Below are 27,684 nucleotides of genomic sequence, written 5' to 3' on the forward strand. Positions count from 1 at the left end.
ACACTCGGGGCCCGGAGAGCGGCCGCCCCGTGTGGCATTTCTCCCTGGAACCGTGGACCTTGCAGGGAGTCTTGGTACCAGGTGGACCTGAGAGCAGGAGATGCCCTCCTGTGGACCTCAAACACCCGGGGCCGCAGACTAGCCTCCCAAGGTCAGCCGTGCGAATGTGGCTTTGCTCAGGAGAAGCTCACTCAGGAGGAGCCATGTGGCAGACCTTGGAAAACTACGGAGACCTGTGTGTGTGACGTGCTTGGTTTCTACCCAGATCCTACCTTTGTGACTCTCCAGTGTGAACAGTATGCGCAGTCCTAGGAGCAAACGAGAGGCCCCTGGGTGTCTGGAAGCTCACACGTGGAGAGTATCAGTACAGCGTCTGTAACGCGCTATGAATGCTCCCTGAACACACCAGGGACATCGATGACTCCATCCTCACTAGCTGGACCCCGAGGGCAACATCTTCCCTGCTGGTCTGTGAAATACTGCCCTCTGGACTAATCAGAAAGTGGAAGTCAATTTAAAACCAGACTTTTCTACATTTACAAGTAAGAATGAACAGAGAATGGACTCAGAAGTAGGTAATAATATTCACCTTTTCATTTATCAAAAAAGGCCTTTGGCACCAAAATTCTCAGCAGGTACATTAGACTTTCCTGCTTCTGCCCACACTGTGGACTTCCAGGGTTTCGCAGGGCCAGAGCACATGCACTGCAGACCAGTTGCTACAGGATCTGTTTTTCCCCAGCACACCTTTGGCCGTCTCTTGAGAAAAACATAAAATAAACAGCAAAAATGGAAACAGGGGAAAAAAAGCATACTTCCTAACGTGAATTTGTTTGCTTTGTTCTATGCATAATCGTTTATTGTATCTGACTCACTTCAAGAGCCGTACATGTCCTTTATTGGATGCGATACCCTGTAGGCACATGCGTAGACAGTAGAAAGTTTCAGTGGGCCTGTCGCCAGGGGAAGAAGGCAAGGGAGGCACCTGGAAGGGTCAGTCATTCCTTTGGTTTTCAGTAGCCGCTTTACAAGTTTCAGCTCTTTGCATCTATGAAGCCACACTCATTTCTGGTCTGTTGCGCTGTCAGAGTTGATTGGTCTGGAGCTAGAGTGGCTGGAGCACCAGGGTGACAGTGCTGGTCAGGGGGAGGAGGCGAGGAAGGTCAGGTGGGGGAAGTGCTCCCATTTTATTTCGCTCAGACCCTGCAGGTGAATGGGATCTGGAAAGAGGTACTGGTGCACCTATCTGTGGGGCAGCAGTGGAGACACGGACATAGAGCACAGACTTGTGGACCCGGGGCGGGGGGCTGGGAGAGAGGACAGGGTCAGATGAATGGAGAGAGTAGTGTAGAAACATACACACGACCATAGGTAAAAGAGATGGCCAGTTGGAGATTTGCTGTGTGACTCAGGGAACTCAAACCAGTGCTCTGTGACAACCTAGCAGGGTGGGAGGGAGGTTTAAGAGAGAGGGGGCATATCTATACTTGTGGCTGACTCTTGTTGATATTTGACAGAAACCAACACAATATTGTAAAGCAATTATCCTTCAATTCAAAATAAATTTAATTATTAAAAAAACAAAAGAACCTGCAGATGAGGAAATGCCAGCCCTCCTTCTGGTGCAGCTGCCCCAGGATGCTGGTGGACAGATGAGGGTCCTGGGGGAAGGTCGGAGGTGGGGGCACAGATGGGAGTCGGGGAGATCCCCTGGAGAAGAGCATGGTGACCCACTCCAGTATTCTTGTCTGGAAAATCCCATGGACAGAGGAGGCTGGCAGGCTCCTCTGGTGGACAAGTGGCATCTCCTTCCCCTCCTGTCTGGTCCCCCAGGACTGTACCTCCAGATGGAACACGGGTGGATTGCACCAGCGCATCCTGGTGTAGATAAAGACAGGTCATGCCGACACTGAGGAGTTCCATGGGTAACGGAGCCCGTGTACTGCAGGGCGGGCCCCGGGACCTCCCTCAGTTCATCACCTGGGGTCCAGTGCTCTCCTGACCTGAGGAGGGGTTCGTGTGCATGGTGCCCACCCCATGCTTGCTCCTCTGAGCTTAGGAAGTGTTCTTCTCTGTCATGAGACCGTGTCGTGTGGCTGTGTGAGCCCAGACCTGACGAGTGTGTCCCGGTGTTTCAGGAGCTGCAGAACATCCGTGCGTCCGAGGGCCAGGTGGTCGTGCTGGAGTGCCGTGTGCGCGGCACGCCCCCGCTGCAGGTCTGCTGGTTCCGGCAAGGCAGTGAGATCCAGGACTCACCGGACTTCCGGATCTTGCAGAAAAGTAAGGAGAGGGCCCCCCTCACAATACTGCCCATAGCACCACCCCGGGGCTTACCAGGCCCTGTCTCCAGTCCAGGAGAACCAGGAAGGGTTTAGTCACTAAGATGCATGGATTTCTTTGTTTACTTTTTTTTTGGCATTTTATTATTTTTTTATTCCTCCCTCTTGAACTTCCCACCCCATCCCACCCTTCTAGATATTTTTTGATTTTGATTTTTATTAACAATACTGAATTAGTTTCAAGTGTACAGCGAAGTGATCTAGCTATACATACACATACATCCGAGCTTCCCTGGTGGCTCAGATGGCAAAGAATCTGCCTGCCATGCAGCAGACCCCAGTTTGATTCCTGGGTTGGGAAGATCCCCTGGAGAAGGGGTAGGCTACCCACTCCAGTACTCTTTCCTGGAGAATCCCAAGGACAGAGGAGCCTGGCAGGCTACAGTCCATGGGGTCGCAAAGAGTCGGACACGACTGAGTGACTAAGCACAGCATACATGCATCCATCCTTTTTTGGAGTCTTGCTCCATACAGGTCACTACAGAGTATGGAGTAGAGGACCCTGTGCTGTACAGGAAACCTGGTTGTTTATCTGTTTATGGACAGTGGTGTGAGGTGCGTAGATTTGTGGTCTCAGAGTGAGGGGACATGGGCTCCAGCACATTAAAGCCATCCTGCTGGCAGTGGGCCCACACGTGCCCTGACTGAAGTTTTGTTTTCTTCTTCCACAAAATCACACATCCACATTTGAATTCAAAGTTGGGCCAGTCATCTTAGGAGGCTCTGAGCCTTCTATGAACTGCAGCTGAAAACCTTGCTAGTGTGAGCTGTTAAGGGAATCCTAGTTTATTTATGGGAATCTAAATTGATCTACTGTCCCTCTCTCTTGTGCGATGGGGCTTGTCTTCAGTGTTTCTGCAGACATGTCCTAGACAAGGTCACAGGCAAGGATGGGCAGGTTTCGTATGAACGGAAACTGACTCTAATGCTCTGTTTTGATTTCTTTTTTTCTCATGTGGGGAACAGAACCTCGATCCACAGCTGAACCTGGTAAGAAGCTTTTTCTTTTTTTTCTCTCTGCTAATGTATCTCTTCAGTTTCAATAGTTCTTTGTTTCCGTTTTAAACCACATGCAGAACAATGTTTTTGCAGTTCCCTGGAAATATGAAACCCCCTTACAGACAATATCTTCTTTATTGTGGGGTCTGCACACTGCATTTTCCATCCAGTTATTTTATTAGTGAAACATTAAGTTTCATTCAGACAAGGAGATCGGGCTCAATGACTTGAGGCTTTTAAAACCATGGTCTTTTATACTCAGAAAGCAAACTAAGCTAGAGATGCAAAAGCATCCTGCTAAGATTTCAGTGGAAGAGTGGTCTGTGGCACATTTCTGCTGAACAGAAGACGCCACCAGCTAGACTACAGCCTGGAGATGCATCTCCTGGGAGAGCAGGCTGGGGGTCAGCAGAGTGACCCCAGGGTCTGTATGTGTGTGTCCTGAGGTGTCAGCAGAGTGACCCCAGGGTCTCTGTGTGTGTCCTGAGGGTCAGCAGAGTGACCCCAGGGTCTCTGTGTGTGTCCTGAGGGTCAGCAGAGTGACCCCAGGGTCTCTGTGTGTGTCCTGAGGTGTCAGCAGAGTGACCCCAGGGTCTCTGTGTGTGTCCTGAGGTGTCAGCAGAGTGACCCCAGGGTCTGTGTGTGTGTGTCCTGAGGTGTCAGCAGAGTGACCCCAGGGTCTGTGTGTGTGTGTGTCCTGAGGTGTCAGCAGAGTGACCCCAGGGTCTGTGTGTGTGTCCTGAGGTGTCAGCAGAGTGATTCCAGGGTCTGTGTGTGTGTGTCCTGAGGTGTCAGCAGAGTGACCCCAGGGTCTCTGTGTGTGTCCTGAGGTGTCAGCAGAGTAACCCCAGGGTCTCTGTGTGTGTCCTGAGGTGTCAGCAGAGTGACCCCAGGGTCTGTGTGTGTGTGTCCTGAGGTGTCAGCAGAGTGACCCCAGGGTCTGTGTGTGTGTGTGTCCTGAGGTGTCAGCAGAGTGATTCCAGGGTCTGTGTGTGTGTCCTGAGGGGTCAGCAGAGTGACCCCAGAGTCTCTGTGTGTGTCCTGAGTGTCAGCAGAGTAACCCCAGGGTCTCTGTGTGTGTCCTGAGTGTCAGCAGAGTGACCCCAGGGTCTCTGTGTGTGTCCCGAGTGTCAGCAGAGTGATCCCAGGGTCTCTGTGTATGTCCTGAGGTGTTAGCAGAGTGACCCCAGGGTCTCTGTGTGTGTGTCCTGAGGTGTTAGCAGAGTGACCCCAGGGTCTCTGTGTGTGCTCCCTGAGCCATGAACACTTCCTGTGCTACAGCAGGAATAAATGTGTCTCACCCTGCAGTGTCTCACTCACACATCCCTGGGCCTCATCAGAGCCATGTGCTCCAGAAGCCCGGGTCTCCTGCTCTCCGCCTCACTCTTCTCATTCTTGCATGGCTTCTCACAGACAAAACTGGTGTCTAAAGAGAAGCAGACATTTCTGTCCAAGTGTTTCCTAGCAGGTCCTCCTGGAAGACACTTTCTCAGTATTTTTCCCAGCAGTGACATCACCAGCTTCAGTCTTCTTGCTGAAGGTTGGGAATGATGTGTCTCTGCCTCAGCATCGCACACACCGTGGTCGCATCTCTCAGGGGCCAGGCTTGGCTCTGGCCCTTCTTGGAGAGCTTGGAGGCTCCTGGTCAGAAAGGCTGTGGTTGGTCACAAAGCTCTCATACCCCAGCACAGGGCCTGAGAGGCAGAAAGTAAGCCAGTTAGGATCCAAACGTGAGGGATGCTCAGTGCACCCTGAAGGGAGACTGGAGTGGATCTGATGCCTTCTCCTTTCTTTTAAATCTTTACTGGACAATAGGTGATTTACAATATTGTTAGTTTCTGCTGTACAGCAAAGTGAATCAGCTATATGTATACAGACTACCATCCATGGGGTCTCAAAGATTCAGATACGACTGAGCAACTAAATACAGCACGCGCATATATCCACTCTTTTTTAGATTCTTTTCCCATATAGGTCATTATAGAGTACTGAGCAGAGTTCCCTGTGCTATCCAGCAGGTCTTTATGTGTACTGTTTTATGTGTACTAGTGTGCACATGTCAGTCTCAATCTCCCAGTTTATCCCTTTCCCCCTTTTCCCCTTTGTAACCATAAGATTATTTTCTACACCTGTAACTCTACTTCTATTTTGTAAATTAGTTCATTTGTACCAATTTTTTAGATTCCACATATAAGCAGTATCATATGATGTCTTTCTCTGTCTGCCTTACTACGCTCAGTATGACAATCTCTAGGTCCATCCTTGTTGCTGCAAATGGCATTGTTTCATTCTTTTTATGGCTAAGTAACATTCCATTGAATATATGTGCCACATCTTTTTTTATTCATTCCTCTGTCAGTGGACATTCAGGTTGTTACCATGTCTTGGGCTTCCATTGTAGCTCAGTCAGTAAAGAATCTGCCTGCAATGCAATGTTTGATTCCTGGGTCAGGAAGATCCTTGGGGAAGGAAATGCCAACCTACTCCAGTATTCTTGCCTGGAGAATCCCATGGACAGAGGAGCCTGGCAGACTATAGTCCCGTGAGGTTGCCAGAGTTGGATATGACTGAGCTACTAGACTACTAACTACTACCGTGTCTTGGCTATTGTGAACAGTCCTGCCGTGAACATTGGGGTGCAAGTATCTTTTTGAATTATGGTTTTCTCCGGATAGATGTCCAAGAGTGGGATTGCTGGGTCATTTGGTAGTTCTCTTTTTAGTGTTTTAAGGAACCTCCAAACTGTTCTCCATGGTGGCTGCACCAATTTGCATTCCAACCAGCAGTATAGGAGGCTTCCCTTTTCTCCACATCCTCTCCACCATTTATTGTTTGTAGACTTTTTGATGATGGCCATTCTGACCAGTGTGAGGTGATACCTCATTGTAGTTTTTATTTGCATTTCTTTAATAATTAGCAATGTTGAACATCTTTTCCTGTGTTTTATGGCCATCTCTGTGTCTTTTTTGGAGAAATGTCTATTTAGGTCTTCCATTTTTGATTGGGTTGTTTGTTCTTCTGGCATTGTGCTGTATAAGCTGTTTGTATATCTTTGAGATTAATCCCTTATCAGTTGCTTTGTTTGCAAATATTTCCTCCAGTTCTGTGGGTTGTCTTTTCATTTTGTATATGGTTTCCTCTGCTATGCAAATGCAGATCTGATGCCTTCTTGTTGTGCGTTACACCCACATCCAGCACCCACATGTATAGTCCCCACGGCAGGTGCTGTGGTCACTTTCCAAATTATGGAAACCCAACTGCATATTTTGTCTGTGACATGGTTTCATATAAAATTGATGCTGTTTAATGATGATGCTGGTCCCTGATAGAGGGAACTTCTAAGGCTCAGTCTCCTGTGTGAACTGGTATGGAAATCCTATGGAAGTTACGGCACATCTCTTACACTGCTATTTTAAATAGACTAGATAGACAGATGAGTGGATATAAAAACAGGAATCAAATTTCTCCTTTACCCAAAAGAAAGTTTGTATGAACAAATCTATGGAGAAAGTTATCTCTTGATACTTTATTTATTTACAAATAAAACTATAAGTCTTGGGCCAAACATTCTGAAACCTTTTCTGGTGGAATGGATTAAGAGTGCTTTTGAAATAAGTTGGTGAGGATGTGGGGAAGTTGAAAACCTCATACACTGCTGATAGGATGTAAAATGGTGCAGCCACTTTGAAGACTGCTTTGACAATTCCTCGAAGACTTGGTTGCTCTAATGGCCCAGCAAGTACACTCCTAGATGTGTACCCAAGGGAAATGAAAATATTCACATAAAACTTGAATGTACATCTATATTTGTGGCAGAATTATGAGTGATAGTCAAAAAGGAAACCCCAAATATTCATCAACTGATGAACAAATGAATGAAAGTAATATATCTAAACAATAGCATACAGTCATAAAAAGGAAGTAAGTATTAATTGTGCTACAAAATGAGTGAATCTTGAAAGTAAAGGCCAAGTGAAAGAAGCCAAACACAAAAGTCACACACTGTATGCGTGTATGCTAAGTTGCTTCAGTTGTATCCAATCTTTGTGGCAATATGGACTATAGCCTGCCAGGCTTCTCTGTCCATGGGATTCTCTAAGCAAGAATACTGGAGAGGGTTGTCATGCCCTCCTCCAGGGGATCTTTCCAACCCACGGATTGAACCCGCATCTCTTATATCTCTTGCATTGGCTCACAAGTCTTTACCACTAGCACCACCTGGGAAACACACGGTATATTTCCATTTATATGAAATAGCCAGAATAGGCAAATCTGTTAAAAACAACAACAACAACAAAAATAATTGATTCATTCTTGGCAGAGGATGGGGAGAAGGAGACTACCATTTGGGGTGATGAAATGTTCTGGAATTAGTGGTGATGATTTAGTAATCTTGTACATATATTAAAAGCTCTCATTTGTAAAAAAAAAAAAAAAAAAAAAAAAAAAAAAGAATCCTTCATTTAAATTTTAAAGGCTAAACTCTAGTTCTAAAAGTCTAGCTTTGAAATAAAAATATATTGAGAGAGAAAAAAAAAAAAAAAAAAAAAAGAGTGCTTTTGAGGTTGCATTTTGGCTTCTGTTTGAATTCATGCAACTCTCCTTTCATCGTGTTTTATCCATTGTCGTCACCTACACAGGTGATGTGATTTATTAAATGTCTCTCGTGATCTGTGTTGGAAAATCATAAACTAAGCATTATTTGAAAATTCAAAACACTGGTTAGAAATTGCGTAATTCAGTTTCCGAGTATGTATGTGTTTGAAAATTGAAAACACTCAGTATGCCAACTAAGAAGGATTTGGTGAGGAGGGAGAGAAACTCCACACACTCCCACCCTCACAGAACATGTACACACCTGTCTCAGGTATGATTTGCTGTTTTGCTTCTAGAATCTGGTGGAACTATTTAGTAAAACTAGTGCTGAGCAGCTTCATGGGGTAGTCTGACCTCTAGAATGTCCTTGAATGCCTTTGGGTTTAGTGACAAATCATGCCAGGAAGAGCAGGATACGGAAGGCCTTCCTTATAATCAGCACATCCTCGAGACGTATGGAAAAGTCTGCCCTTTCTGTGCTCGCTCAAGTTTCCTATTTTTCTTTTCCCTTCGATTCGATCTGGAAGCATTTAAGAAAACCGATTCCTACATTCCAACCACAATAATAGCATTTGCTGAAGACAAGTATCAGTATTTTTTTGGTCAAACAGTATTTCAAGCAAATCTGTCAATGCAAGGCAAACCACATATGTCGTCATCAGTTATGGAAAAAAACACAACTAGTCTTCTCTGACCTCTGGTAATTCTTCCACAGTTGTGTTCCTCACAACACAGCTGGATTGCTCCTTTCTTTCATGGAGGACTATTACAATATCTGGCTTTGGGAGTCTGCCCTTGGCATGGAGAATTACATAAAATCCATAAACATGAACAACTATCCAAGTGACCGCTTACATGAGCTGTTGAGTTAGAACTTCAGAACAAGCAAATATTAACACATATTTGCAGCTGAACAGTGTCCTGGCTTGCCTGACAAAACCACATATGATTATAATTCCTTTACTGGGAGGTGGAGGTCTTCTAACGTTGACCTTGAAGTTGACTGATGCTTCCAGGGTAGAAAACTCAACTTGTACTGAACCTTCTACTTTCCTTAAATGACTGGATGGATAGCTCCATCCCACAGACAGACCTGTGAGCTCTTCAACCTTTTGGAATGTATGTAGGAACTGGCTTCCCCCTGGCTATTTTTTAGCCACTGTTCAATGGAGAGGAGATAAATTTTGTTAAAGGACTAGGTTGAGGATGGTCTCCAAATGCTAAGACGTAAGATGGCTTGAGAATCAGAATGCATCCAGCCTTCCCCCACTTCCTGACCCGCGCACTCTTGTGCTCTCCTCCCTGGCTGGCCTCTTCCCTTCCTTTCTTTCCTCATTTGCCCCCTCCTTTATTTATATGTCTATTTTTCGCTTCTCTTCATTCTCCTTCCTTTCTCTTATTCGTGGGTAAGATAAAGACCAGGAAATGAAACTAAAATTCACTGGTGCCCGGAAACAGCCCCCAAGGGATTAGATGTTTAGATAAAGAAGGGAATAGCCAGTTCCCTCCAGTTGGGTTATACAACGGAAACAGATTTTTCACGTTACTCCTGTGCTGCATCTGTCTGATGTGTCTCCACTGCCTTCTCATCTGGACAGAGGTCTGCCTGCATAACCCATCTCCTCAGCGGCTCAGTCCACAGCAGCCAGTGGCCTCAGGACCCACATGTCTTTCAGGGAGCCTGCCCTAGCCTCCTTGACATTCTGACCTTATCCTGATTGAGTCCTTCAGAGACCTGTGTATCGGGGGAGGGGGAAGGGAGGGGAGCGGGACACAGAAGACCCATGTGACAGCTGTCAGCACCCAGGCCCTGGCTCAGCTGTCTGGAAATGGCCGCAGACTGTATTGAGTTACTCCTACAGCACTGTCTCATGGCGTGCAAAATCAAAACTCCAAAAATGTGTCTTACTGGTCGGGGGATGGTGCCTGAGAAAGTGTGGCTTTCTGCTCACCAGGGCACCCACCCTCGTAGCTCCCGAGAGTGGAATCCTGAGTCAAGATGTGAATGAATTATATTTTGTTACATGAAGTGAGGTGCTGAGTGGTCGGAGGGCGACTGTGAGGATGTTTGAATGCAGTTCCAGGTTAAGACGGTGGATTAAACAAAAGTGGGTTGGATAAAGCCTGTGGTTCCCAAACTGTGTGGCCAAACACCCCATGCCCCACACCTGCCAACAGAGGTGCTGGAGATGGTGGAGATTTTCAAGAAACACAGTGAGACTTGACATATAGATAAGGACTGCTGGCTTGAAACAGCTCCGCGTCACAATGTTACATCATTCTATGTTCTCTTCGGTAATATGGTTGTTGTTGTTCAGTTGCTCAGTTGTGTCCAGTTCTTTGCGACCCCATGAACTACAGCACGCCAGGCTTCCCTGTCCTTCACCATCTTCTGGAGTTTGCTCAAACTCATGTCCATTGAGTCGATGGTGCCATGCAACCATCTCATCCTCTGTCGCCCCCTTCTCCTCCTGCCTTCAGTCTTTTCCAGCATCAAGTCTTTTTTAATGAGTCGACTCTTCACATCAAGTGGCCAAGGTACCAGAGCTTCAGCCTCAGCATCAGTCCTTTGAACACTGTGAAACTGAGTTTTTGGTGTGTGTGTGATGAAGAGCAAGTCCTGCATGCAAACCAGTGTGGACCATGAGAGAAGGGTGGCCAGTCCAGCGTGGACCATGAGAGGAGGGTGGCGGGTCTGGCATGGACCGTGAGAGGAGGGTGGCGGGTCCAGTGTGGATCTTGAGATGAGGGTGGCCGGTCCAGTGTGGACCATGAGAGGAGGGTGGCGGGTCCCGCGTGGACCATGAGAGGAGGGTGGCAGGTCTGGCATGGACCGTGAGAGGGTAGTGGCCTGTCCAGTGTGACTCCAGGAGGAGTTGTGTCATGGTCCAGGGCTGAACACTCATATACACATGAGTGATCATGGTGATTTAAGAGTGAAATATTGATATTTTCCTTCAATTTATGTGTATTTTTAAAAACAGTAGCTTCTTTTTTTTAATGTAAATTTATTCATTTTAATTGGAGGCTAATTACTTTCCAGTATTGTAGTGGTTTTTGCCATACATTGACATGAATCCACCATGAGTGTATATGTGTTCCCCATCCTGAACCCCCCTCCCACCTCCCTCCCCATCCCATCTCTCTGGGTCATCCCAGTGCACCAGCCCCAAGCACCCTGTCTCATGCATCAAACCTAGACTGGCAATCTGTTTCACACATGATAATATACATGTTTCAATGCCATTCTCCCAAATCATCCCACCCTCGCCCTCTCCCACAGAGTCCGAAAGACTGTTCTATACATCTGTGTCTCTTTTGCTGTCTCGCATATAGGGTTATCGTTACCATCTTTCTAAATTCCATATACATGTGTTAGTATACTGTATTGGTGTTTTTCTTTCTGGCTTACTTCACTCTGTATAATAGGCTCCAGTTTCATCCACCTCATTAGAACTGATTCAAATGTATTCTTTTTAATGGCTGAGTAATATTCCATTGTGTATATGTACCACAGCTTTCTTATCCATTCATTTTCTGATGGACATCTAGGTTGCTTCCATGTCCTGGCTATTATAAACAGTGCTGCAATGAATATTGGGGTACATGTGTCTTTTTCAATTCTGGTTTCTTTGGTGTGTGTGCCCAACAGTGGGATTGCTGGGTCATATGGCAGTTCTATTTCCAGTTTTTTAAGGAATATCCACACTCTTCTACATAGTGGCTGTACTAGGTTGCATTTCCACCAACAGTGTAAGAGGATTCCCTTTTCTCCACACCTTCTCCAGCATTTAAATTGCTTGTAGACTTTGGATAGCAGCCATTCTTACTGGCGTGAAATGGTACCTCATTGTGGTTTTGATTTGCCTTTCTCTGATGATGAGTGATGTTGAGCGTCTTTTCATATGTAAAAACAGTAACTTCTTAAGACCTAGGTATTATTACATTCTTGGTAAGAACTACTTAGCAAACAAGACTGTTCACTGCATCTTTTCATTTGGAACACCATGAAAACTAGCTGAGACACTTAGGGTCTTGTGAACCAGGAAAGTCTGGTTCAGTCTCTGGGGAGTGAGGGAAAGACTTGAAGGAGGAGACAAAAGGACTGTGTGACTCTGAGGACCTGAGACTTGCCTGCCTCCCCCACCCCCACCCGCTGCCCTGGCCCTGGGAAGGCCAGCTGGGCCAAGATGCTGGGGCTCCTTTCTGGGCAATTGGAACACCCGAAACAAAAAAACCCACCCATGACAATCCAGGAGTTTCTCCAATACAGAGGCAGCTATGGGAAGGCCAGGGTGCCCAGTGCTCTCTGCTGCTCCGAGCTGCCACATGGCTCAGAACCATGAGGATGGGAAGAGATCAAAACTGGATGGAGAAACTGCCCTCTGGGGTGGTACAGAAAAGCAGGATCAACTCCCCAGAATGCAGCGTGGAGGAAGCAGACCCACTAAGAGAAATCGTGAAACACAGCAACGCTATCGTCAGAGAGACAAGAGAATCGGCACATCCAGGAAGCAAAAATAAAAATACAAGACCTGGGAGGAGAGGAGGGTGTTCAGAAAATGAGCTCGTGGAATGAAAAGACTGGGAGCAGAAACAAAAGCTGGGAGAATGTCTGACAGAGGAGGAGGAAAAGACAGAGGAGGGATGTAAGAGAGAAAAGGAATGAAAATCAGACGGTAGAGACCCACCCAGGTGGACCACACACTCACAGCGAGGATTCCAGGAGGCAAGGATGAAGGGGAGGGATTATCAGTGAAATGCTGTGTTTATTCCCCAAACTGGAGGCAGTCAGTGTGCAGACTGAAGGGACCCTGCACGCACAGTGTGTGGAGACACACTGAGGGCCACGCGTCAGGGTGAAGTCACAGCGCCTGGGGCGAGGCCACGGTCGCCCCACATCTGAGGGGGAAGCCTCAGCACACAACAGACTATGTGGATCAGAGTGAGTGAGCCTCCAAGCAGGCTCACGGCACACAGAGGTGAGGCAGGCCTTCCACGTGCTGCTGTGATGTGACCTCCAGCTCAGAGCCTGACCCCAGCCAAGCAAGCCTCTGGCTCCACACAGAGATGCACTCAGGATCTGTCAGACTTGCATGGCTCAGGGATTGCCCCGCACCACCTGTCTGCAGGGTGTGCACCTGGCAGTGAGAGAATTCACTGGCCAGAATGAGACGCAGGGCAGGAAGAAGTGTGACCGCAAACGCGGGCAGAGGTGGGGGCACCCGAGGGGCACGGCTGCATTGGGATGTGATGAGGATAGACACAGTGAGGCGTTCACCACTCAGAGCTCAGGGCCAGCGCCCGTCTCCTGCCCTGATGACAGATGATGGGGCGAAGCGGGTGAACTGACCACAGGTCACGTCTCTGCTTGGCCTGACCCCCATCCCTGCCTGCGGGATCAGCTGGGAGCACACGTGTACCTGCTTATGGATGTGCTCTGATCTGACCCAGAGCTGAGATCAGAAAGTCGGCAGGGTTAAACTTCAAAGCAGTAATGTGACAGACACACACACCGCCAGGTCTTCCGGCCAGCTGTCCCGCTCCTGCCCATGCTCAGCCCCTCCATACAGCCCCACCCAACCAGGAGCACCAGATTTCCTAGGAGGCCCCGCGGCCTTGACCACTCAGGACCCCTATGTGCTTTGGTAAACACCTGGACAAGCTCAAGTTTTTCCTGACAGTGGCAAGTTGGCCTTTTCTTTACACAATGAGATAAATGCTGGTTGTGCTCAGCCGTGTCCAACTTTTTCAGGTGCCATGGACTGGGCCCCCCCCAGACTCCTCTGTCCATAGGATTTTCTCAGCAAGAATACTGGAGTGGGTTGCCATTTTCTTCTCCAAAATGCTTGTTAGTCAACATTTAAAAACTAAGTGAAGTCAGAGAAAAATAAGTATCATATGACATTACTCATGTGAAATCTAAAATAATGATACAAATGAACTTATTTGCATAACAGAAATAGTCACAGATGCAGAAAACAAGCTTATGGTTACCAAAGGGGAAGGAGGCTGGAAAGGGATAAGTTGGGAGATTGGGACTGACATGTACACACCACTATGTGTAAGATAGATAACCATCAAGGACCTACTGGGTAGCACGGGGAGCTCTGCTCAGTGTTCTGCTACAACTTGTGTGGGAAAATGATCTAAAGGAGAGTGGATATATGTACATGTATAACTGATTCCCTCTGCTCTACACCTGAAACCAACACAACATGTAAACCAACTATACGCCGATAAAAATAAATTAAAAACAAAGTAAAACTAAAGGGCACACTTTTGAAGTAACTGTAGCTATATGGTAAACATACAGGGAAATCAAACAGAAAGGAAGATTCAGCTATGGTGGGCATTGGGGGGCATTTCTAAAGAACTGGTCATATTTCTTTTCTTAGATTTTTTGATGAGTCTGCTGGGGTTCGTTTCATTGTTACTCCCTAATCTGTGCATTTTTATTTTTTTAGTTTTTTTATTGAAGTGTGGTTGGTTTATAATGTTAGTTTTTGCTGTATGTTAAAGTGATTCAGTTATATCTCTCTCTATATATACATATATATATATGCATTCTTTTCATATTCTTTTCCCATTATGATTTATCACAGGATACTGAATGTAGTTGCCTGTTCTGTACAGTAGATCCTTGTTGTTTATCCATCCTATATATAAAAGCTTATTATATCTGCTGAACCCAGCCTCCCAGTTTGTCCCTTCTTCCCCCACCCTTTCTTGGCAACCACAAGTCTGTTCTCTGTATCAGTGAGTCTTAAACTGTGCATTTTAAATATCTTTCTTTATATATGATACGGTTGGTAATTTTTAAAAGTCCTTTAAAAACTGTATATGTCTTACAGTTACCCACACTGAATCACATCTTGCTAACTTTAGTCCAGAGTCCTTTTTTATTATTATTATTAATAGTTGCGTTAGCCAAATTTTGTGGTTTGGAAGGTAAAAGCTGCATTTTATTTTTAGTTAGGCTGGACCCCAAAGGGGAAAAAAAAGGCCCATGAAGGAAGGCATTTATGAAAATATCCCCCAGTTACCCAGAGGATCCAGTAATATAATCCATGCTGCTTCCTCATTTTATGTTTCTGCAAACCAAATGGTTTTATTTGTATTTAACTAAGAGTTAAGCATGACCAAGAAGTTGAATGAAATTTGGGATTAACCTCTGAGAGGTAGTTATGTGATTAAGTAACTTTTAAGTAATGGCAAAAAAACAGAATTTACCACCAACAAAAAGATTTCTGATTTAGTAAGTTGTTATATGTCTTCAAATCAAAGCTTTCCAGTTAGGAAAATTGGATTCAAATAGATCATAATTAGAGTGATTAGTAAGTTTAAATTTTTCCATTTTTAAAAAGGATGGTTTTTTAATACAAGCAAGTGAGCGTCTGCCTTTGAGACAAGCAGTCATTTCCTGATTCCCGTCCCTCACCGAAATGTACTTCACAGATGTCTTAAGGTCTTTGTTCAAAGGAGATGCTACCGGATGAGAACTGAGTGCTGGAGCCGGGCTCGTGCCATGTCTTCCTGGCTTTCATCTTCCCTGGAATGTCAGAAGCATACGAGCCAAGATGCTGCTTTCTCAGCAAAACATGAGCCTGTTGTCACTTTTGGATGCAGTTTTCCAAGAGAAGCAAAGCTATACAACTTTTAGAGCGTTGGACTAAAGCTTTATCTTGTAAAAGTCCCTAAGACGTGGCAATGTCTGAAGATGACCCAAAGAACTTGCTTGTGCTCTTTTATTCTGATTTTTTTGTTCTGTATGTAAACTGTCCAGTCAGTCATCAGCTCTATTCATGAACATACCTCAATTTATGCAGTAGAAGTGTTCCTGAGAATTTCTAGAAAATGAAGTTTGTTGAGTCAGATTTGAAACACGAAGCCTTTTCATTCTCTGAAGGGTCCTCTGGGTGAGAAGGGGCAGCTGTATAAGCAACCTGGGATTTTCTTTAAATGGCACGACTTTTAAAAAAAAAAAATCACAAAATTGTAGATAACATAAGAAGGCACTCTGAGTTGACGAGGTCATTGCTCCCAGACTGATTTCTCTTATCCCTGCTAGATAAGATTTTATCCTGATTTAAAAGGTACGTTTACAGCACAGCACTGTATGAACTGTAAACACCATGCTTGCAAGGAAAGCTTCTCAAGCATTTCTGTCTCCAGAAGCTCCATCTTCCAGGCTGAGAGAGGACGATTCTGAGAGCACCAGCCCCCAGGAGGAGGACAGTGCGATGGGGAGGGGGGCATGGGTGCCCAGCAGCAAATGCTGTTGAGCCCACCTCCCAGAGGATGGCCAGGACAGGGTGGAGGGTGGGGGATTTTCCCCAAGTCTCCATAGACTGGGCTGTCCATCTCTTCTACCAGCATGGCCATGTGACAGCGCCCTTCGGGCTGGACTGGCATCCTCCCAGTGTGCCTGGTACCTGGAGGACACGGAGCCCACCTGCTCGTGCAGGTGGGTTTGCAGTGAGTTACTTGGACAGTGAGAGTAATTCAGATGTTCAGAGCCAAGAAACTCCTCCTTTCCCACCCTTCACAGCTTCGTTTCCTTTGAGTTCCCCATCTCCTGGAAAAGGAGAAGATGCAGAACACCTAAAGGCCTTGTGCTGAGGAGCTCATGGGAGGCAGGGTGTGACCTTCAGCATTTTGGCCTCAACATTAATTAACTGTGACCTTGGGAGGATCCCTTGGGACCTCGCTCAAAGGAATGAGCAATTTGAGCTAGTCCTGGTAGCCCAAATTTGTGTGTTCAGTTTACAAATCCCCAGTCCTCGATGCACTTCCGGATAAATCTGACTTGCTCCAGGATTTCGTTTTACGTGACCCCCCCTCCGACTGGAATTGTTTCTAGCTTCATGTCTTTTTTGTTGGTGGGGAGCCTGGAAGTGTGTGCAGTGCAGTCAGGACACACAGGGCACCCTCCCCCTGCTCCCTGTCATCCTTTCCTTCTGGTCACTGAGCCTTTGCATCAGTGATAGTCGTGTGCTATAAATGCTCTCAAGCCTTTCCCTGGAAACCCTTTCCCTAATATGCCAAACAGCTCCATCTAGCAGGATTCCTTGATGGTTTTTGAGCCAGGAACTCCAGTGGGCCCCCTAGGGCAGTGTTTTTAAACTGGATCATGATCTATGAAAGTGGATGGCAAACCCCCATTAGTTTAAAACAAACTAGAAGAGAACATGCATAGTGCCCAGCATTTTCCCACTATTCATAGCACAGGAAGTCTTCAATGATACCATTATTTCAAAAAGGGAAAATAATTTTGTTCGTTGAAAGAGAGCAGTACTTTATTAAGAACTCAGCATACCTTGTGATTGAAGTCAAGCTCTCTTGGGATATAAAGGAAGACTTACTTTCATTTTATTTACTGTTTTATTGGTCTACTTTTTATTTACTTATTTTTAGTTTTCACTGTGTTGGATCTTTGTTGGACTTTTCTCTACATTGACGGTAGGGTGGCAGGGTCCTACTCTCTAGCTGCAGTACTCAGGCTTCTCATTGCAGTGACTTCTCTTGTTTCAGAGGATGGCCTCTAGGGCAGTTGGGCTTCAGTATTTGTGGTTCCCAGGCTCTAGAGCACAGGCTCGATAATTGTGACGCATGGGCTTAGTTGCTCCGCGGCATGTGGGATCCTCAGGGATTAGGAATCGAACCCATGTCTCCTGCATCGGCAGGCAGATTCTTTACCATGGAGCCAGCAAGGAAGCCTTAATTGGTCTACTTTTGCATCTCCTACTTCTGTTGGTATTTAAAAGTTAAGATATGTAATTTTAATAAATAGCAGTATTTTTATTATAAGATAGTACTTCTTATAAAGCCACTGTGTTTACAGCATAAATTGTTTTGAGGCCAGTTTGCTAATCTCATCCCTGATGGTTGACTCCAGGGGAGATGCCTTACTCTGAACTCTGAAAAGTGTGCCCTCAGGGCTGTCAGAGGAAGGGAAGCACGGCCCTCATCCAGGTCTGTCAGCTCTTGCTACAAGGCACAGGGGCGCAAACACCAGTGACTCCACGTGGCGACCACTGTGTGGCGCCTAATTCTGTGATTCAGCAGTTTGCAGCTCTATGGTCCTGGTCAGCCTTGGTCCCCACCCCATGGGCTCACGTGGTGGGTGTGGTCAGCCTCCAGGTTAGCTGGGATGAGCCAGTGGTCTCAGGTGATGGGCAGTGGCCCATCTCAGCTCGGGGGGCCCTCAGTTCCAGGTCACCAAGGGTCCATCAGGGCTCGCAGAGATGGAGCAGAGGGACAGGGCCCCCGAGACTATGGCTCTGAAGGGACGTCATTCCCACCGCCTCCCAGGTTAAAGCAGCTGCCAGGCCAGCTGAATCTCAGGGATGGGACAGAGCCCGGTGCAGGGGGGCCTGGGTGCAGGAGGGGAACCCCCGGATCCCAGGCCTGGGACAGGACTAAAGAGCCCAGTGCCCAGGGCCTGGGTGTAGGAGGGGATTCCCCGGATCCCAGGTCTGGGACAGGACTGCAGAGCGGTGCCCAGGGCCTGGGTGTAGGAAGAGCAGCCGCAGCCATTCCTGCAAACAATCCACAGCACAGTCTCACGTATTCCACATGATGTGCGATTAATCAGAGTGTCTGTGGAATCAGAAATATACAACTTTTCTTAACATTTACCAACACAGCCATCCTATGTCACTGATGCAACATAGACAGTCATTCCATGTAATAATAGTTAATAGACTCCCAAAATGACACATGCATATTATGCATACATTGATTAATTAGGGATAGCTACTACACTCTACATTAAGCTTCTTTTTAGCGAAACCGCCGACAGTTCCTTTCGACGCAGCAGTCACCCTAAGTCACCAGGCAGTGCCCTAAGCATAGTGCGTATCTTGTCACAACCATAGATGGTCATGAGAGTGAAGTCTGCAGCCCGACTTGGTTCAAATTCTGATTTTGCCGCTTGTGAACTGCGTGACTTTTGCCTTACCGTGTTTCAGCTTTCCTATCTGTAAAACAGGCTAATCATAGTAAACGTAACGTGTAAGGTTGACATGAGGGTTAAGTGTGTTCAGTGCTAGTAGCGGTACCTAGTGCTGAAGAAGGGCTTCTGTAACTGTGAACTTCTGTGACAGTTACCAGCATCGTCCCTCATGACAACCCTGTGATGGATGATTTATGAGTCATGGTTAATACAAAACCCAGAAGGTACATTCTCTTATTGTCTCCATCTTTAGGTAAGAGGTGGACCAAAGTCACAAAGGCACCATGTAGCAAGACCCTCATTCATGCCCCGGTCTCTGGTCCCAGAGTCTGAGCTTTTCACCCCACAGAAGGCAGCCATACTGCGTAACAGTAGCTTCCAGAGTAACTGTCTGCAGTTAAACATTTCCATGTTATGTTCTTTTTTCCCCATTGTCAGCTTGTCAGAGAAGCTTGATGTTCCCAATAAGGGCTTCAGTTGAACGGGTCTTTTGTTATTGAGAAGTTCCATGAGCATCAGACAAACTAGGCAGGGGCTGGCATCTTCCACGTACCGAGCGTAGGGGCACACGCTTTGCAAACCTCTTGTGTCCTCATCACAGTACCCTCAGGAGGAGTACGTTATCCCTGTTTTATAGGCGAAGAAGCCAAGACAGAGCTTGGCCACAATCACCAAGCATCTGTCTGACTCCAAAGCTTTGCCTCCAGGCTGAACAGCTCAATTAAATGTCAAGAGATTCCACTGTGAATACCTCGTAAAGTGACCCCATGATAACTGGGTTAGAAGGCAGAAGTCTGGCTTCTTGGGAGCAAGCCTGTGGGTGCCGTCTGATGAGTGACTCGCTTCTCTTCCTTCCAGAGGAGATCTGCACCCTGGTTATCGCAGAGACGTTTCCCGAGGATGCTGGCATCTTCACGTGCTCAGCCAGCAATGATTACGGCTCAGCAGCCAGCACTGCCCAGCTGGTGGTCACCTCAGGTACGCCAGGTCCCCGCTACAGAAAGGACTGCCCGGAGGACTGCCAGCCTCCAGGAGTCATGCTAAGAATCCGTGCTTCATCACAAAACAGAAGGCTGGGGTGGGGGGTGCTGGGAGGCGGTGGGAGTGGGCTGGGGACGGGGGTTGGGCAGTGAGGGTGGGCTGTGGGAAACAAGAGATGAAGACACAAGGTGATGACAGGGTGGTGAGGGAACACACGTGGGCTGCTATTTCGGGAGTGTGTTCTCTGTCTTGGGAACAGTGGAGCTGGCTGCCCTCCTCCCGCCTGCCAGCATGACGCAAGCAGCAACCGGGGATCGGCGGGCACCAGGGCAAGTCAGTCACTGGTTACCCCTGCTCAGTAGACCTAGAGAAGCACAGAAATCGTAGAAACCAGATTTCACTGAGAGCTGAGTCCTACGAAAAACTCAAGCAATGCGTTTTATTGTCAAAACCAACCTCCAAGAATATCAGGGCATTTTTGTAAACTCAGAAACTTAGCACTTAGGGAAAGTGTGAAACCGTTCTTTTCCTCTGTTTCTTTGACCTTTAATTAACTGTTTTCTGGGGCTTCCCTTATGGCTCAGTGGTAAAGAAGCTGCCTGCAATACAGGAGACATGGGTTTAATCCCTGGGTGGGAAAGATTCCCTGGGAAAGGGAATAACAACCCACTCTAGTATTCGTGCCTGGAGAATTCCATGAACAGAGGAGCCTGGTGGGCTACAGTCCATGGGGTCACAAAAGAGTCAAACATGAGTATTCTGCTATTATTAACTAGCTTTACTTGGGTTTTATGGCGTTATTTCTGTTTATTTTACAATGGTTATAAAATACCTCTTTGACCAAGCCGGCACCTACCACTGCAGTCAGGAGGCAGTCCTCAGCTGGAGGTGGATTCACCGCTCTGGAAGTTTCAAAGGGGTTTCTCTGGAAGCCAGCGAGCTGGTAGGTAGGGGGCGGCAGAGACACAGACAAACCAGTTTAGGGCAGTAGGAGGGATTCCTGATTCTTCATTTTCAGTAAGAAAGGAACTGTAAGGCTCTCCTTCACAGGGCTCCACTGCCAGGACTGAGTACTCTGTTAACAGGAGGCTCCAGGCTTGTGATCGGAGCCGCAGAGAGGGTCCAGTATGTGATTTGGGGTTGAGGATGGTCCCAGCGAATCGTCCCAGCACAGATGCAGTGCTCTGACTGTGCAGCGAAAGCTCCAGCTCCGCGTCTGTGTGGCCCAGATTAGCAAGTAGTATTTCCCGTTTTTCTCAGGGATAAACCTACTCTTGGCTAAACGTGATCAACAGCTGTTTTCAAGCTTTCTGCTCGCCCCAGGGAGCATCTTCAGGACACTCCAGAAGCCCTGCTGGGTGCTGGCCGGGGCACAGGGTCCACGGAAGACACACTCTTGTGCCAGGATGCTCTCTGTTATCCACTGAGAGTGATGAGCAGTTTTCTGCTGAGCTGAGTCATGGCTGCAGCAGTCCCCTGAATGGGAGATAATTCCCTATGAGGTCACAAGACATTTCCCTCAGAGCCTCACTTGGCTTTAGGACAGATGAGTGAAGGAGTGAATTCCCATTACTCAGCACAGGAAACCTTTGTAGCCAGAGCTAACCTCAGCAAAGCACAGGTAGGGTGTCCTAGGCTGAAACATGAGAGGACAAAGTGTCGTTCGTTGATAGTGTTTGTGTGGTCTTTTTCTTTTAAATTTATTTAAAGTGAAGTCGCTCAGTCGTGTCCAACTCTTTGCGACCCCATGGACTGTAGCCTACCAGGCTCCTCAGTCCATGGAATTTTCCAGGCAAGAATACTGAAGTGGGTTGCCAGTTCCTTCTCCAGGGGTATTTTCCGGACCCAAGGATCGAACCCTGGTCTCCAGCATTGCGGGCAGACTCTTTACCATCTGAGCCACCAGGGAAGCTCAAATTTATTTAATTGGAGGATAATTACTTTACATTATTGTGGTGGTTTTTGTGATACATTGACATGAATCAGCCACTGGTGCACATGTGTCCCCCATCCTGAACCCCTCCCACCGCCTCCCCATCCCCCAGGGTTTGTCCCAGTGCACCGGCTTTGAGAGCCCTGCTTCACACATCAAACTTGCACTGGTCATCTATCTTCCATATGGTAATATACATGTATCAATGCTATTCTCTCAAATCATCCCACCCTCGCCTTCTACAGAGTCCAAAGTCTGTTCTTTACATCTGTGTCTCTTTTGCTGCCCTGCATATAAGATCATCGTTACCAGTAGTCTGTTGTAATTTTTTTTAGCTCTTGTTTGAAATTTGTTAATAAACTGGTAGCTGGGGTCCCACTTGTGAGCCACCTGGGAGATGAGCCAGGCACCATGAAGTCAAGCCTGGGGGAACCAGCCTGCCCCACCCCACCCCCGACCCCCTGCTGGCATCATCCTGCCAGCAGCCCTGGGCCCTGGGCTCCAGGCTGTCGGTGAGGTGGGAAGGGGCTGCAGGCTGGGTCGTCTCACTGAGTCCCCTCCTCTCCCTCCCTCAGCCAGCACAGACACCTGCGGCTACGACTCAGCAGGAGAGTCCAGCAGTGGCCACTTCCCGCCGCCGTCTCCTCTCTGGGAGGCGAGCCCCTTCGAGCTGGTGGCACAGAAGCCGGCGGAGGCGCCTCCCGTGAGCGGCCCCAAGTCGGGGCTGAGCACTGCTGCCGACGGGGAAGCCACCAGTGTGCACCCCGCTCGCGGAGTGAACGGAGTGGTGAATGGCCGAGCAGATGGCGGTCCCGCGCTCCCCAGCCCGTCCGCCCTGCTGTCCCCCTTGAAGGAGCCCCCACCTCTGCTCGCCAAGCCCAAGCTGTGAGTACCCCTGCTGCATGTCCACTGTCTGGCGTCTGCCAGGGATCCAGGGTCCAGACCTTCCCCGGGCAAGGCCTCCTGCAGGCAGGTGTCCCGGCTGGTGTGACCTTGCTACTCAATGGGGCCCCTCAAATGTAAAAAACACCCCAAAGTGGAGAAGTAAGTGAGAGGCTTGGTTCAACCTGCTAAAAACCGTAGCTGGTTTCAGCTGCGAAGGTGTCCTGCCCGGGGCAGAGGTCTCTTCAGAAGGTGGGGAAGGGCCTGCTCAGAGCTGGCCTGTGAAAATCCCTGCCACTGTCTTCAGGGAGGAGTTGATGAGGAAATCTGACTAAGCAGGGAGCCTGCGGCTGAAGATAGAGGTTCCAGGTGTGGCAGGCTGCTGGAGGGGTGAAGGGAGAGCACCTCCCCCAGCCCGAGCCGCTGGGTGCAGGGTTCCACCAAGGCCGACACCACCTTCCTACTTGGTTCCCACTGTTACGAAAGGACGGTGAAGCTTGTGTGCGCGGTTTACATTTTGCGCTGGCACCACTCGGGAGGGTGGTGGTGAATGGAGCTGTTAGAGAGTCAGTTAACGGATTCCTCTGACCAGAGCAGACCTGAGTCCCTGCCCTGATGGAGGTCGGCAGGAAGGTCAGAGTCCTGTCACTGTGCATGTGGGCCATGAGGCTGTGTTTCCACGAGGATGGACTCTCCAGGGCCTGTGTTCCGCTCACTGTCTAGGGGAGGGGTGTGCTGTGGGGCAGGAAGGCGGCCTCAGGACAGGAGTGACTCTGCTTCCTCCCCCTGCCTGTGGCTCATTGTGGGAACAGGCCAGTATTCAGATTAAGGTGGCATCTTACATTCGTTCATCACTTTATCGTTTATTGGGCAGTTTCATGGGCATTATTAGACCAATCAAATAACAAATCGGCCAGACTAGTGCCTGAGTCAACAGATGGGCCTTCAATGAAAGGAAACTTGTGCACTGCCCTGTATCGCAGTTTCAGAACTTGCTCTTTTATTGTCTTTTACAATGAACACCTCAGGCTTCCTCCTGTGTCTGCCGGGCTCGTTCTGTGGGCGGTGGGCTGCTCAGGTGTGTACGGTAGCATCTTCCTTACCTAGACCGAAGCCCCCCTGAGATGCGGGACAGGTCTCAGCAGCTCAGAGAGGCCACCTGAAGAGAGGTGTATGCCCCCGGAGCTCCCTCCCATTGAGTTAGTTGCCTCTGCCATTTGCTTTTATCTTTGCATCTTGAGTGTGTATTTGCAGTGCTTTTGATGAAGCAAGGGACCAGCCCTCCTGGGGTAGAGAGGGCAGATGTCCACTGACAGGACCTGCTGGCTCTTGAGTATAAATCACAGGAGAGCAAACAGGAGGGGCTGCTCACAGGCCTCGCAGCCACCCTTATCTCCGGGGTTTCAGCAGCTCTTCAGCTCTGACTCGACTCTGTGGGGGGTTGTCTATAAAGGTGGACGCAACACTTCTGTGGTTATTGAGAGCTACTTGTATGGCTCAGGCACAAGTTTGAAGACTGACATCATGATCTGCTTTTATTAGCCAGGTTTTCAGTTTAAAGTCAAGTCCAGGGAAGGTGGATTTCAGTGTCTAAATTCCCTTCATGAGGAAATTGAGGGAAACTTGGTAGCTTAGAAGTAACATCACTCATAGCAGATTTTCGTCCTGCTTTCTGTTTTCAAATCTTTGTGTGTTTAAGTGTATCCTTAGAGCATCCCTTCATGATGTTCAGGTTGTATGAGTACCTTCTAGTTACTATGTAGGAAATAATATGTGATTGACCCTTCCAACATATGTATCAATTTTTAAATTTTCTTAGGAATTGTAGCACTTTTTTGGATTTTGTTTTCATCACAAAGCGAGTGCATGCTTGAAGTGGCAGGTCAAACAATACAGAAGTGGTTGAGGGAACCAGTGCCAAGGTCTGGTATGAGGCCTTCCACCCCTTTCTCTGTTATCATGGTGTTTTCTGAGAAGGTTGGCTCATTATTTTAAAGGTTGTATCCGTTGATAGGAATGCCATTGAATGACATCTATAGATAATGTGAAATGATGTCCAGGGTGTCAATGATTAATGTAACCACTAAGTAAAATTCTTATAATAAGTTAAGTTCTTATACATGTCTGTTTCTTTTCATACTTTGGGAAAAAATGAAATTTTTCATCTTATGATTAGCAGTGGAAAAACTGGTCCACTCGAATCTTTTTTCATCAACCCATGATTTTACTCCTTTTCATAGAAAAGGAGAGGCTTATATTTGGTGGGTGGGTAGGGAACTTTATGGCATACCATTCATCTGAATCATCTGTAAGCAAACAAATAGGAAACAATTAGGAGGGACTAAAAATAATAGGAATTTAAATATTTATTCTTACTAAGTAAATCTGAAAAGGGTATTTGATTTGTTAGATTCCTGAAAAGGTGTCATTGTCAGAAGGAAAATCTTTTTGTATTTTTCCTCTCAAATAGCTCAGTATCAATCATGGGAGAGGGAAAAAAAGACTAAAATGAAAAGATGGAAATGTCCTGAATTCCTTTCTCCAGCAAGGTTCTAGAACAGAAACCCCCACCAAGGTTCTTGCCGCCCTCCCAGCCCCTGGCTGTCTGCCTCTGCTCTGGGGGTCCACCCTGGTCCAGGGTTGTGGGGCTCCACGTTCACTCCCAAGACGGTGTCCTTGGCTCAGACTCTGCCCCTCGGTGTGAGTTCACTGGGGTTGACCATAGCCATTCAGTGAGTTCCAGGTACCCACACACCACACCATAGACCAGAGGGGCACTTTCACTCCACCCAGGGAAGACATGAGAGTGTCCGTGAGTCTCCATGTCTGACACTCAGCGTCATCCCTCGCAGTGCACAGGAGAGAAGTCAAGTGCTGCTGAAATCATAGTGCTTATCAGAGCAAAAGAGGAGGGAAGGAAGGTAAGCCTAGCTTGTGAGCTACTTGTTATGTTACTGTCCTTGTTCAGAGCCCAACAAGTAAGTCTACAAGTGCTGCCTGGAGAGTCAAGATAAATACACCACTCAGTTTGTTAATGGGAAACAATATCCCTTCTCTTTATTCTTGCCGAAAAGCAGTCCCTGAAAGACACAGGCATGTGGCGTCTCTGGGGACAAACCTGGAGGGGCCTCGGAGCCACACTGAGCAGGCGGCGTGTGGAGAACATAGAGAAGAGGGTCCCGGCCTCTCACCAAGCTCATCTCCTGCATCAGGCCCAGAGGTGTGGAAAGAGCGGCATGCTGCTTTCAGACCCTGTCTCTTCCTCCTCCTTTGATGTTCTTCCTCTGTGTGTGGAAGGAGCCCATGAGGCATCAAAGAGGAGATGAGAGGACAGGAAGCCGGGCATGTCCCTGTGCTAGACGCGGGACCGCTCAACGGGGAGATGGCACACGCTTGCGAGCAGAGCGCGGGTCCTCCCCCTCAGAGCCCCGTCTGTGTCTGTGGATGGCAGTGTGACCCTGAGGTGCTCCCTGCTCGGTCACCTGCCTGAGGTGTGGGTGGAGCTTCCTCTGCTTGCGTTCTCACTACCATCTCCTCCCCCGGCCGCTGGAGGAAGCAGTGTCAGGATTCCTACCTGAAAGGGCCAAAAGGCTTCTCAGATGGACTGCCCCTCGGGACCCTTGCATCTTCCTTCCTCCTTGTTCTCGCTCCCACCCTGAGGGCCCGGATCTTCCTGCAGCGCTTGTCTCACCACAGGACAGGCCCTGTAAATGCACTGCTACTGCCGTGTGGCCTGGTCCAGTTCTGGGCTGACATCCGCATGATGAGGAGCAGTGGTGAGAGCAGACAGGAAGAGGAGGGGCAGCCTGGACCACTCTCATCAGAGAGTCAGCTGAGCCAGACCTGCTCTGCCTGGAATCTCCCCATAGTCCCCACCCTGCTCCTAGACACAAAATTGGGGCGTGGAGTCCCCTTGCCTGGAGTGTTCACTCCCTGGCGTGTCTTCGGGCTGCGGACAGCTGGCTGCTCCCCTTCCTTCCGGTTACCACCTGCCCTGATGAGTCCCCAGCTGTCCCCATAAACCACTCTCTGCTGTCCCCACAGCACGGAGCTACTTCTGATCTCTGCTCACTTGCCTGCGTGCTGGTTTCGGTGATGTTTCTCCCACGGTGATGCTTCTTACCGTGGAAGACCTCACTGTCTTCTCACTGCCATTTTGCTGGGTCCTCAGTCAGGGCCTGACAAACTGTAAACGCGCAGAAACATTTTGAATGAATGAAACAAGAACAGACCCACGAAGAGAAAGAAGCCTTTCCCATTTAGAGTGACCTCATTCCTCGGGCTTACTTCTGACCCAGGGACACTATAGGGTCTCTACTCTCTGTTCCCACCAACCACAGAGCTTTCTCACTTGACGGTACTTCCCACTGACCCGCTTGTCCTAGAAGCTGAGTGACTACGAAGGATCAAATTAAAATCCCACTGATGGAGTTACAGCAGAGAAGGACATCCAGGGTACTTAATTTGGGAGCCTTTTCACTTCCTCGTTTCTTCTGTGTCACCTTTTATGAATATCTTGCTTTGCAACGCTGTGGAGAAAATGAGATGTATGGAAAAGTGAGGGACCCTTGCACCCTGCTGGCTGGAGGACAGGCACACTGCTGCTTCAAAGTGTGTGTCCTTGACAGGTCAGCACCGTCTGATGCAGATGTCTGCTTACCTGCTCGAGGGCTGCTGGCTGTTCCTCCCCATCATGTTTATGTTGGACGCAGCCCAAGCCCCAGGTGCAGCTCCATCAGCTCAGCGCATTGAAGGTTTTCCTTCCTTTCATCTTTGCTGGTTGGGGTTCAGGATCTCACTCTTGAATTCTGTCACTCTGCCTGTTTGGCTTTAGAACACAAATGGTCTCCTAGGTTCTATCCTAGGTTAAGCCTTACCTGCTAGATCGAAACACACACAACAAAGAGAAGATAAGGAAAGCAGCTGGGGGCAAAGTAAGGAACAAAGGTCAAAGAGAGCCCTCTCCCAGCAGGTGTGATGAGGTCCTTAAAGGTACA

General features: G+C 48.0%; 1 protein-coding gene across 19 annotated transcripts in view; it reads left to right on the forward strand.

The window, feature by feature from the left end:
- Window positions 1-27,684, forward strand: part of PALLD (palladin, cytoskeletal associated protein) — a 373,633-nt gene that overhangs the window by 173,944 nt on the left and 172,005 nt on the right. For 11 of the 19 annotated variants that reach the window (XR_014054993.1, XM_081494678.1, XM_081494662.1 and 8 more), the window contains 4 exons: window positions 2,139-2,280; window positions 3,306-3,329; window positions 19,750-19,869; window positions 22,381-22,690. Coding sequence is in view for 10 of the 19 variants with exons in the window: in XM_081494678.1 (XP_081350804.1) it covers window positions 2,139-2,280; window positions 3,306-3,329; window positions 19,750-19,869; window positions 22,381-22,690 (596 nt within the window). In the remaining 9 variants the exon portion in view is untranslated. Of the gene's footprint in view, window positions 1-2,138; window positions 2,281-3,305; window positions 3,330-19,726; window positions 19,870-21,443; window positions 21,494-22,380; window positions 22,691-27,684 lie in introns of those variants that run through there. The other 8 variants (XM_081494834.1, XM_081494915.1, XM_081494787.1 and 5 more) reach the window with 2 other exon arrangements.

This window comes from Giraffa tippelskirchi, chromosome 1, assembly GCF_054371585.1.
Source record: "Giraffa tippelskirchi isolate mGirTip1 chromosome 1, T2T-mGirTip1v1.2.pri, whole genome shotgun sequence".
Lineage (NCBI taxonomy): Eukaryota > Metazoa > Chordata > Mammalia > Artiodactyla > Giraffidae > Giraffa > Giraffa tippelskirchi.